The 13,135-nt window shown below is 31.7% G+C and overlaps 1 protein-coding gene across 1 annotated transcript in view; it reads right to left on the bottom strand.

The window, feature by feature from the left end:
- Positions 1–10,097, bottom strand: part of LOC105623582 (scavenger receptor class B member 1) — a 39,051-nt gene extending 28,954 nt beyond the window's left edge. Inside the window, exon 1 of the mRNA XM_012204971.1 lies at positions 10,040–10,097. Within this exon, the coding sequence (XP_012060361.1) occupies positions 10,040–10,097 (58 nt within the window). The remainder of the gene's footprint in view (positions 1–10,039) is intronic.
- Positions 10,098–13,135: the final 3,038 nt, after the last annotated feature.

The following is a 13,135-nucleotide window of genomic DNA, read 5'->3' as shown; positions in this document are numbered from 1 at the left end:
GTACCGTAACGTAACCGGTAACGTAACGTAACGTAACGTAACGTTAACGTAAACGGTAACGTAACGTAACGTAAACGTAACGTAAACGTAACGTAACGTAACGTAACGTAACGTAACGTAACGTAACGTACGTACGTACTACTCTCTCTCTCTCTCTCTCTCTCTCTCTCTCTCTCTCTCTCTCTCTCTCTCTCTCTCTCTCTCTCTCTCTCTTTCTTTCTCTGATTTTCTTTCTCTATTTAACATCAAACACCGAAATTAAAAATGCTTTCATTGAAATTGAAATTGCTTTCTACACTACGCGAAAGATATTTATATATCTTATCATTTTGCTTATTATTAATAAATAAATTAAATTGCATTTTGGATCATTGAAAAGTAAATTAAAATGTCTTTCCACTTTTTGTATATAATTTTCTCTTTCGAACGAATAAAAAAGTATCATTTCTTTCCAATGTTTTTAAAGCGACAAGACTGCAGATTCTGAATTTTCGAAAAAAGAAATCAAATGAAGTTACAATGAGAAATAAATATCAAAATTTTATTCTTTAATTCTCCGCCGACAATGTTGGATTTAAAAGACACAATTGATTTTTTTTATTATGATAAACTCTAATGAATAAATCTGTAAAAAATAAGTAAAATACAATTCAACTTCTATAATAGTAAAAAGATGTGTAAACCTTCATAAGTATGTAAGAATTTTTTTTAATTTTTACACGGAAAGAACGGCTAAAATATCTAAAAATTTAACTATCTAGATACAAATCTGAAAATAACTTTGTTGGACTATCAAAATAATTATACAGTATGCTCAAACTGGTTAGAATGTCAAAACTTTTTGTAGCATCGCTCATCATGCTTGCATGTTCTATATAATTATTTTGATGGATCAACAAAACTATTTTCAGAACTACGTCTAAATTTTTAAATTTTACTTCTTCAAAATCATCCTTTTGTGTATACAGTCTAGAACAATATGAAAATCTGCAAAAATTTGAAATTTAAAAACTCGGGACAAAGGAAATGAAAATTTTATATCTTCGATAGAGAGTTAAAATTGATATTACATTATGCAAGTGAACTCATAAGGAATGTCTTCGGCATATGACCATCGACGTAATCAACGTCGGACATCATTTGTCACTGCTAATCTTCATGACATGTTACGTCGTTCCTCCTCATTAACCTTTCAACCGAAAGCTTCTTCCGTTGTCTCGACTTCGCTCACGCTCGTAGAAAACAGTGAAGATCTCAGTTACGTTAAGCATCAACTACAATACTCTATTTTTATTCGTAGTTTCTATTCTTCTATGTCGTATTCAAAGACCTGTATTTAAACCTCCGAGATGTTTTTCTGTCTTTTCTTAACGTAGTTAGATAAAATTCAATTACACGTAATATAATGTAATAAATATTATTTAACTGTAGTTATAGTTACATAATATCTATTGCAGTATTAATACAATTAAATAATATCTATTACTTTACATAATTTTTTTGATATTTTACATGCCATACAAAATATTTCATTAAAAAAATCACAAAATTTCAGAGGAATGTCTATAAGGAGAACAATAGTTGAGTAATTTTTACCTTACTAAACCTTTAATAAAAATATTCGGGCTATTTTGCTGAAATTATGACAAACTTTATTTGCCCGAAAGTAAAAATACTCAGAAGATAGGAAGATAAAAAGTATATTCAAGTGATTATTACAATAAAATCGTACTATTTTCAAGACTGTAAACACGAACAACTGTCAAAATTTTACGAAATGTAAAAAGTACCTTATAATATGGCTATACGATAGCTTATTTAGTCAGAAAAGTAAAGTAAATGTTACATAAGGGGGCGTCTATCTCTATATAGATCTGCCAATTTCATAAAATGTAAAATAATATATGCTAGAATTCAAAGAATTCAAAGAATTCTAGCACATTTTACATTTTTCTCCGTACATATATCATTCAAGGACATACCGAGGCGTTTCAATAATTTGAGATACATATCTAGAAAGTACGTTTCGACAAATCAAGCTGTTATCGAAACCTAAAGAATCGTTTACATTTTTGCAACAATATTCTCGCCATTTAAATACATATCTCAGCGTGTAAAATGCGCATTCGTATGTCGAAGAGTTATAAAATCCATGTGAACACACGCGAACAATGTACTTCCGTTGCTTATTAATACGTAATTTCGCGTGATTACGAGATTCTAAAGGATTCGACGTGTCTGCATCAGCCGTCTGTGTACCGAGCTGTTAAAAGGCGCGTTGCAAGGCAGGTTTTCGTATGGTCGAGGTGCGTTCCGGCGTGCACCGCCTCGCCGATCGAATGCTGCATTCCTATCGAGCATTCCAATAATGCAGCCAGTCGTTGGTCTCCAGGCCACTGAGCTGTAATAGCTGGTCGGTCTCCAATCGACACGCACATAAAGTCTACCTCGGCAATATTCTCGAAATGAAAATATTTCGCGAGGTCTTTATAAGCAAAGAACCCCTAATCTCCAATAAATTCGACTTTCGATGATCATTGATCGCATATTTTGCGATATTCTCGATGGTCCTCCATTATTCTTGTCGAGAATAATGTTTTTCAATACGGAAAGAATAATTTTAAAGTATATCTAAAAATTTAGCTAGATTGAGCAAATGTCTGCTTAAAAATGAACGATCTAGAAGATTTTAATTAATCCGATTGTCTCAACCAGCATTGACAAATTTAATCGGAAAATTCTGATTCATCCATTTTTAGAATTTCAATTAATTAATTAGATATATTTCTCAGTGAACATATTGTAGAAATCTAATACAAGCCGAAAAAAATAATTAATTACTTATTTTAAGTATTAAACACTGTTTCAGTACTTTTAGTACTCCAAATAAGTTTTTCAATAATAAATTGGTCAATATTAGATTCTGTAAGAATGTCTGAAAATAATATTGTTGGATTATCAAAATAATTATGTAGAACGTTGCAAGCTGATTACTAGAATATCAAAATTTTTTGCAGCATTACTCATTGTCTAAATTTTCTATAAAGTTCTGTAGAATTATTTTGATCCAAAATTATTTTCACATCTTGACCTAAATTTTTAGATACAGCAAAATCATTTTTTTTTCGCAAATACTAAGGATTCGATAAATAGATATATGAACGAGAATAGTTTTCGAAAAATGAAATGTTCGAAGAAGAAAATGAAGCGTTCTGATAGTTAAGAGAACATTAGAGAATGAATGTAAATATTTGCTACTCGTAAGATCAACTTTCTCGTATTCTCTCGACAAATATACACGGAGTTGAGCTACCGATTTCGTCAGATAAGCAAAAGCGAGATCAGCGAAGGGAGATAAGAGCGCTTACAAATCTAGAGCCGCGTGTCCGCATCTATCGAGATGAGAGAGCGAACGAGGAAGAGAACGGAGTAATTTCATCAATGCTTAACTTCGTGCTCTGCATATCCCGGCATTGCTCGCTCTCTCGCGCATTTTGCAATCACACGTAGTAAAGAGAGAATCCCTCACGCGGTTGATTGCTATCGTAAATAGAGGTCCGTAATGAGAAACGTCGAGTTTCCCCGTTTCGACGATTCAATGGGAGCGTGAGTGGAGTCCAGTTCATTGAACTCGGAACGCCAAAGATCACGTGCCAATTCTTTTTGCCGATCGTCGTGATCACGAGAAGTAAAAGTATTAGGGAGAGAAATTTATCTTATGAAATTATTGTTCTCTAATCCAAAAAAATTCGGAATAATGACAGAAAAAAAATTTATCACAATTCACGAGCGTGAAAGACAAGAATTTACAATTAAACTTGCTGCGTCTATCGTCTTAAACCGGTTTCAGTGGTCTATCATCAGTTTTTAGATCACTGTTGTCATAATCCAAACAGAGAAAGGAGCTATATTAATTGCAAAATTCGCAAGGCAAATCATATTTTAGAATTGTTGAACATTCACCGAGCTATAACACACGGCATTTGATATTAATTCTTAATTTATTCGCGTACTAGTTCAAATATATATTTATCGCAATATCTCGCATACTTGCTATATTACCAAGTGTATGTGTCTTATGGATCAAAATATTCAATATTATAAGATATAAGGCAACCTTCGATAAAACCTTCTTTCGCGCTTTGTAATTTTTCCTTTTCTTTACTTTGATCAGCGAACAACTGCTCAAACGTGAAGACAGTAGCGCTTACTCATGTTTACGATATTATTGTCGACACCGGAAATTGTAATAATATTTCTCTATTACCCGAAGTAAAAACCGAAGGAGATGAAACTTTTTGTTATATAGAAATTTTCCTTATTATCATTAATCTATATAGTCATAAAGTTAAATTTGCACTATTTGCGGCAAAATATCTGCAAATTAGTCGCTTTCCCCGAGGAAGCAAAAAATTGAGGACGAGTAACACTTCTGAAGAATTTATCATACCGTGCAAGAATTATCATACCATTCATAATTAATTTGCGTAGAAAGAGTTTTAATATAAGCACCGAAAAATAATACAATTTGAAAAGAAAGAAATAATAAATGCTATAATATTCTACATATGAAAACATTTAATAATAATAAATAACATGTCATAATTATATTATATAAATATAAATACTATATAATAAAAGAAATTAAAGTTATGGAAAAAATATTGTATATTACATACATATGTACATTTAAATTTAAATATTTTTATGTTAATAAAATATGCACATATATTTCTTTAATTTGAGGAGAAAGATAGAAAAGAATATTTAGTATCTAAATTTATAGCTCATAAATACTCTCACAATTTTATCATTCTTTCCGACAAAGGTTTTCTGAAAATATGAAATTGCTTTTTCCGTGAAGTTTACAATTGCTATATAAGTATTAAACATCACGCGACAGCGGGTCAATAATAGGATTCAACATAGCGAATTCTTGTCCAAACAAAAGTATAACGAAATGCCGCGGTACATATGTATGTAAGTGAAAAAAGTGCGCGTGCACATAGATATCTGCGTGCAGCGATTACTTCTTCTTACATAAGAGTATTTCCTGTTCTTATGCCAATCCACCACATATTCACATAATATGTAAAACATATCTGTCTCAGGTATCTGTCACACCTAGCGTGTCGCTCGACAACAAGAAAAATACCTTGATCAGTAATGATACTCCACTCTTTTTTTCTCACTGACTAATTTTCTCACATTGATTATGGCATTTCATTTATTCCTATCTCTATTCAATACAAGGATATTAATTTCAGCAAAGACAGCAATAAACAAATTTTTTTAATTAATGAAAGATTGCAAGAAAAAATGTATTTTATTCATATAAAAATCGCTTCAGATAAAACGCGATTTTTGAAATAAATTTTATAAATTCCATCATTAATTCCTATACTTGCATCTTTCTCGTTAATTTTAATTTATTATATCTTATAATTTATTAATATATCGTCAAATAATTTTATAATTTATAGCGTGTTACAGTATTTAAAAAAAAAACTTAATTTCTATCTCGGGAATAAACTCAAGGACCAAAGGATTCCAACTACATAGCTGAGATATCGATTGACATTCCCATGTGGAAACGTATATCGAATACCTTTATATGCGTGCGAACATGCGCGGGGAGAAGTAAAAACGATAGAAGGTACACAATGTATTTTGCTAACGATCGCAGAACTCGACTGCAGATAGATAGTCCGAGGCCGAACATGAATGCTAATGGTCACAAAGTTCGTTCTCTAATGAAACAAATAACGTGTCTCGAGAAAGACGTCAACAATTTATGATACCTTGTATAGTTACTAATTATTCGCGGATATGCAACTTCTTTTTTTGCGCCAGTGTTATTTCCATTATCATTATCATTGTGGATCAGGAGGACTTTAGCGCGGATCGATCAATCGACCGACTCCTCAAGCCGATTCTGGTAACGAATAATACAAATGTGAAACAAGCAAGTCAGTCTTTGACTGACACGACACAAAAGAAAACGCGGCAGTTGTTGATTCTGCTAGTGAACCGGCCGATCAATCGACTTTTCAAGCAAATGCATAATGGGTACAAAAAATTGAACGTTCGATATTGATTTATACTTTATACTTTGAACGAAATATAATTAAGGTAGTATAAAAATATTTTCAAGAAGTGAAAAGAAATGTTAAGTACTTGGAAAAGAGATAAGATACATAGAATATAATCTTCCTAATCACGTAAAATTGTTAAATTTATAATATCAAATTATATCCACTTTGAGTTATTTTTAATCATATTTATAAGTTACCATATTTATAAGTCCTACTAATTATATTAACTAGATTAATTGTAAAACAATAAAGTTAAATAATTTATAATAAGAAAATGTATTAAATTTGATTCAAATTTAATTTATTTATTAAGTGCACGAATGATGTTTACTTTTGATACTAATTACAGAAATGAATTAATTTACATTGTGACACAGATGGAAGTTGGAATTAAGAATAAGAAAATGTTATTTAACTCAAGAGATTGAAACATCATTACTTCCATATCAATGAAGACTTGAACTCTTCCCGATTTTCTAATTTCTTCTTTCACTTCTCTCTATTTTCTTGCTTTCATCATCTTTTCATGTTTTTATTCTTATATAAGAGAGATCGTTAGTTCGGATCATATGCTCTTTGCGCGCATTTTGAAGATGATCATGTCCTCGAAGAACTTACATAAGATGTCGCAAAGGTCATAAGGAAGAAATGATAATCCCTAGTTAGTGATTCTAATTCAGGACGTTGGCATTTGTCACGAGACTTTAAAATTAAAATTCTGTTAAGGTAAAGTTCTATTAAAGATCCAGGAAGAATATTATGGAAATGGTCTGTTACATCATCATGTGGTTGCAAGAATAATAAAAGCGTAACGTGATTCTCTTCGTCGGAATTAATCTTCAATCGTGACGTCTTTCTCGAACTAGGCACGCAATCAACGATTGAAGCTACCTTTGATGAATTTGCTGATGATAGTATGATACACGAAGACAAGCTCCGTGTTTGTTGAACGGCAAATACGTATTATTGAGTGACAACGCGCATAAAAACATGACAACTTGACAATTCATTGGTATCTACAATACATTCATCATTCTGTAAACAGAAAAGAAATCAAAGAAGATTAAGAGAAATTAATTCAGATGACTTGAAAAATGGAGATGAAATAAACATAAAATCCTATTTAATATAAAAATATACATTTTATTATACTTATTCAAGAGTACTTGACGAAGAGCTGACTGTACGCTTTGTCTTATTCTGATAGAGAAAGATTTCCTAATTTTTTGGAAACGCCTGCGAATTAATTCTCATCAAATACCATGAAAAAAATATTTCATGGTAAATACATGACTTTCCTTGAAATCAAAACTTTTTATAGTACTCTTAAAACTATAAGGATATTGTAAAGAAAGTAACGCTTGAGTAATATTTACCCTTTGATACCCTAAGAATTAATAATTCATGTTTTACAGCGATCAACACCGAAATTATAATTTCAGGCCACGCTTCATTTCATGCAAGCAATGCAACGGATCGGATACCTGAGTGAAAAACTTCGGACCACATCGGGAACTCGAGGTGAAAGTAACTGAACGAACGCCTACGAATTTGCTTGTGTCGCTGTGAAACGACAACGTCCTTAAAGTGTCAACGTTTTATTGTGGTCGACGTAGTTGACAATGCATCGGCGCTAAAAAAGACACGAGGTGAAGCAACGTCAGAGTGTCATCTGAATATATCGCAATGATTCAGTGTGGCCGACCGTGCACGCGATGACACATCCATTGAATCAAATTAAGAGCAGCGACTAGAGCCGTGACATTACTCGCGATGATCATATTAATCGCAGCCTCCCAGTCCAGACATCTCGATTCATGTTTTCGAACGTAGTGTACCACGCCAGTGGTACACTTGAAAGAGGCAAATAAATTGCGAAATCAGTAAAATATGTAAATAATTTTGGGAATCGATGAAATAAAGACTGCTATAGAGATGGATTATATAATTTTTTCTCGGAATGATTGTTATTAATGATTGAACTCTCGGACGATCCGAATTTTCTCGATTCCTGTTCTTGAACGCGGCGAACCAAGAAATGTGTCAGCGAAGAAAAACAAGATTTGAAAAATAAGAATCCACTCGCGAAAAAAATCTAAAACAGAAGTAAATTGAAGAAATTAATGATGATTTATTCTTTTCAAAATAACCGTGACGTCACAAGGATGATCAAGATATGAATCGCAAGTTTAACAATGATAGAGTTATTTTAACCTGTCATAAAGTTTACTAAAGTCCATTCTTGATTTATGATCAATTATAAATAATATTATGATATGTGTGCGTATATTTTTTATGTGTTTCTCTTAAAGTATTTTTCATATTATGTGATTACATAAAATTATAAATTTTATATTTTTCTAGAATTGTGATATAAATTTCAAAATTATCTAAAGTAGTTTAGTTATGCCATCACAAAATTTTACTATAAATCTTTTTTATATCATGGCTAATATTTCATCAATAAAATATAGATAATATTAAAGAAAACATAATAATGTTTAATGATGTTTAACATTACACAAACTGAAATCTTTTACATTAACTTTTACCTGTAACTTTTGACTTTCGAATTTCGAACTTTTAAATTGATCATATAATATTTGTTTACTATTAAATATGTTTTAAACAATTCAAGAATTATTGTAAGAAATTCAAATATATGTTAAAAATTACCTATAAATCTGCAGCAGAATTCTTTCGTGTTGATTTCATTATCGCTGTTTGAATACATATTATTATATTATTATTGTGACATTTGTCGATTCGTCATCAACAATCATCGATCACATTACACATCAATTTAATCGTCAAATATGCACAGTTAATATGTAAACAATGTAACGAACATCTTCGAATATCGCGGCGATAAACGCGCATGGCATACATGACGCTCTTTTTTCGACATCCAGTTGATTTAGTCGCTTATCGTGTTCATGCAATGTTTTGTTGTTTAACCAAGGTAAATGCATTTTAGAAGTATGCAATAGACACTCAAAATATCAAACTGAATATTTTTTTAAATTAGGATTATGTATGTATGTGTTCTCATTCTTTTTTATCAGAGTTTAGCTAGAAAATATCTAATTTATTGAAATTTTATAACTCGATAATTTTTACAGCTTGCGCTAGAAAAATTTATATTCGGACGTAAATATTTAACGCAAACATTTAATTATCAGTAATTAATATAATTACTAATTTTATTCAAAATGTTGACAACACAAAAATAATAAATTAAAAACTGGTACTCTACGAAAGACATTCTTTACAAAAAGGATTTATATAAGTTAAATGTACACCGAGAGAAAAAATGCAACTAATTTATTAATTATAATTTAATTATAATTTATAACCATTTTCTGGAACTACTATATATTTATAATTGTTTTAACTATGGAAATATAGTTATATATCAGTCAATTATATTATAAATAATAGTCACACACTGTTTGAGAATCTTAGTTTGAGAAATTTAATTTTTTCTTAATATATTTTTTAGTTATTATTACATAAGTAATAAATTAATTTTCAAAAAATGATTATATTGAATATTCAAAATTATCATAATTTATAGTACTTTTTTTCATGTTTAAGAGAATTATACATATAAATGATAATTATTGTTAATATCATAATCATAGTAATCATAAAAATAGAACTCCTAACTATAATCTGGAGATACTGATAGTGTCTCGGCGCTAAACCGACACTTATTTTTACCATGCAAACAGTCACAAATACCAACCATCTTCTCTCAGTATATACAGATGTGATAGAATATGTTTACATTAATGTGCCAAAAGTTTCTTTAAATTTCAAGCCAAAGCGAAGGACATTTGTACGATTGACATCTTAGAAGTAACATTTATATCTTTGAAGTTTTCCACACTAAAACGATCGATTCATGTCACGATCGAATGGATTAAATATTTTGTACGTACACCATCGTCTAAGGAAACCGCCCTGCAGTTTAGCGCAGATCCCACGATGCACCCTCATTCTGAGTAGCGTTCACCGAGCGTTCACCCCGAGATCACAGCACAAGAGGCGCGAAGCGCAAACGCGTGTTTTCTTTCTGCCTCCTCTCTCTCCAGTGTTCCACAGCGTCTGGATACGCCTTTGAGACGCACGCTGCGTCATGCACGAGTAACAATCGACTTGTCAAAGTGGATTCTTTCGAGACCTCATTCAACGGCTCGCGCGTACGGTCCACCTCGTCCTCGCGGCACGCGGCGTTTTCTCGCGGCGACCTCGAAGCGCTGGCTTGCCTACCAACTGGAGAAAGTCGGTCCTTCTCTCGCGGTGCGCTAAGTGTGCCGGTCGGATCGTCGGCCGTTATTATGTACCGGAGATGCTGGTACGATCCGGGTATTAAAAAAATAGCGCGCTTTTACTTCTCTCTTTTTTACTCGCGTCGATCGTTCGTCGTCGTTTTTGCTCGTCGCCCGAGGAAACGTTCCTCGTAAGTCAGGACATATCCCATGGATCCTTCACGTTCACGGCCGAATGATCTCTCACGGTGGTATCAACCAAGATCGCGCGATTCCTGCACGAGACAAGTTGGAATATTCGCGGCGACTACTGCTGCCTCCTCGATCGCTGGTAGTCGCGACAGTGATCGTGCGAACAATCAGCGATGATGATGTATCTCGGCGAGGAAGAGGCATGCGATCTAGGAAGAAGGAGGGACGTAGAGATGCAGATAGGAAAAAAAGAGAGAAGGCGAAGAGAGGAGAGATCAACGAGAGAATCGATTGAGAGAGATCAAGAGGAAAATAGAACGGAGATGAAAGTAAGAAAAAGGGAAAAAGAAAGGAGAGAAATGAAATTGATGCAAAATCAAGCGGAACCGAGGAATGTGTGTATCTCGAGGAGGAAGTGGATGAGCGTGATGGACGATCTAGCGCGAGTGTGGACGATCTGGCGAACGTGATGCGATCGATGTGAGATCGGCCGAGACACTGCGGGATCGCCGATCCACGGCACGACACTCAGGTGAACGATTTATTTCTGCCCCCACTTGACGCTCCACTTTGCCCCCTTCAGTACGCCCGTTCAGTGTCTACTACTACTACTGCTCCAACTGCTTCTGCATCGCCGTTGTTCCACCATTCTTCGCGGCCCCCCTTACGGTGCTTCTACTGCATGACTGTTGCACAGGAACGTTTTACCTCGCTCGCGGACCCTATTTTGTTTCCTTTATGAATGAAATTCGTTTTTTAATTTCTTTCATTTTTATCTTTTCCCGTTTGAAATATCGGTTTTAAGTGTGCTCGAAATAACATAAAAAAAACACAGTCAAAATAATAGAGATTTTGGAATAAATAGAATAAAATTCCCTTGTCAAAATTAATGCAAGACTATAAATTACACAAAAATGTTATTATATGCAATAATTATTTGGTTCAAATATTTCAAAAGTTCATATATTTATTATAAAGTTCATCACAAGCATCGAATTTATTCAAAACAAATTCTAAATTTTGAGTTTAATACTTCAATATCATCAAATTAAAATAAATTCGATTTGTTCATAATATAAAATCGCTTCGATTAATTTTATAATATTCTTCAAAAAAAATTAATTTTTGTTTTAAATACATAATAATGATCATTTTTTTTTAATTTGTAACACAATTATATTTTAAGAATATTATCAAAGAAATATTCTTTTTAAAGATAATCGTTACTTAAAAGAAAGAAAGTAAATTGTATGTTGAGTAATCACTTTTTAGCAATAAAATTTTTCTGTATATTATCAAGTATACAGTTTACGACGGCTTATAATAAATTTTTGTGATAAAATAATTAAACAATTAATCAATATTTATTTGATTTTAATTCATAAAATTCAAAAATAGATAAAAATCTGAATATATCTTCTGAACGAATTAACATTAAATACTTCAGATATTGAAGTTTCTATAACTTTCGCACATCATAATAACTCTTTTGAAGATAATATATCTTCTTTTCTGTATTTTTTTATCCAGCCGTCGCAAATCCTGATATTTATGCGTTCTTGTGTCTCCATCATCAAAATCTATCGCCTCTTCTTGCTTTCTCCATTACGCTTTATTCTACGATAAATCCTCTTTTTCGGTTCCCTCTTCGTGTGGAACTCCCCCTATGTGTGAAATCGCGAATCCTTTCTTTCCGTGCTTCCCCATTGCGACCTACCTCCCCGATACGGCTAATTTGGCAAGCAATAATAGCAATTCGGGGGCTGCGTAGGTGGAGCACGATTGTCTTCCCGAACGTTACATGTTTTATAGACTTTCGGATGGTTCGTCGATGCGACGAGTATATTTGTTATTCTAGAACTTGACACAAAAATGTCGTGGACTTTTCAACATACATGAAATTCAACTTGAAAGTTGATTTCTTTTAATGATTATATTCTTTTTATATATTGCCATAGGCATATTATTTAAACTCTTTTATTATAAATTTTGAAAGCAAAAGATTCTCTCTTTTAAGTTTTATATTAATAAGTTTTAAATTATGAATTTTTTAAATTATGAAAGATTTATACTAAAAATATTTTAAAAGATGTTTAAAAGATGTAAATCTTCCTTACGTTACAAAAACTACTATTAAAAATATTTGCATACTGTAAGATTCATATCAGGTAAAAAATTTTTCGCATGAATATGTATAAATATATATAAACATACATAAACATGCATAAACATATATAATTATATATAAAATATGTCCATACATTCTTCTTTCTTTCGTAAAATTAGTATATTATTTTAATATATTAGAAATAATAATAATAATGTGAAAACATAAAAAATATTAAAGGGATTTTCGCATTATTTATTTTAGAAAAAAATAAGTTTAAAAAAAATATTTAAAAAATTGCTTATACATAATTATGCATAATTATGCATAATTTTATATAAAAAAATATATATATATATATATATATATTATTATTATTATTATTATTATATATATATATATATATATATATATTATTATTATATATATATATTATTATATATATAATAAGTTAATAAAATAAATAA

The sequence above is a fragment of the Atta cephalotes genome (assembly GCF_000143395.1).
Source record: "Atta cephalotes unplaced genomic scaffold scaffold00059, whole genome shotgun sequence".
Taxonomy (NCBI): Eukaryota; Metazoa; Arthropoda; class Insecta; order Hymenoptera; family Formicidae; genus Atta; species Atta cephalotes.
The sequence above is the reverse complement of the archived record's forward strand: the minus strand, read 5'-3'. Positions and strand labels throughout refer to the sequence as shown.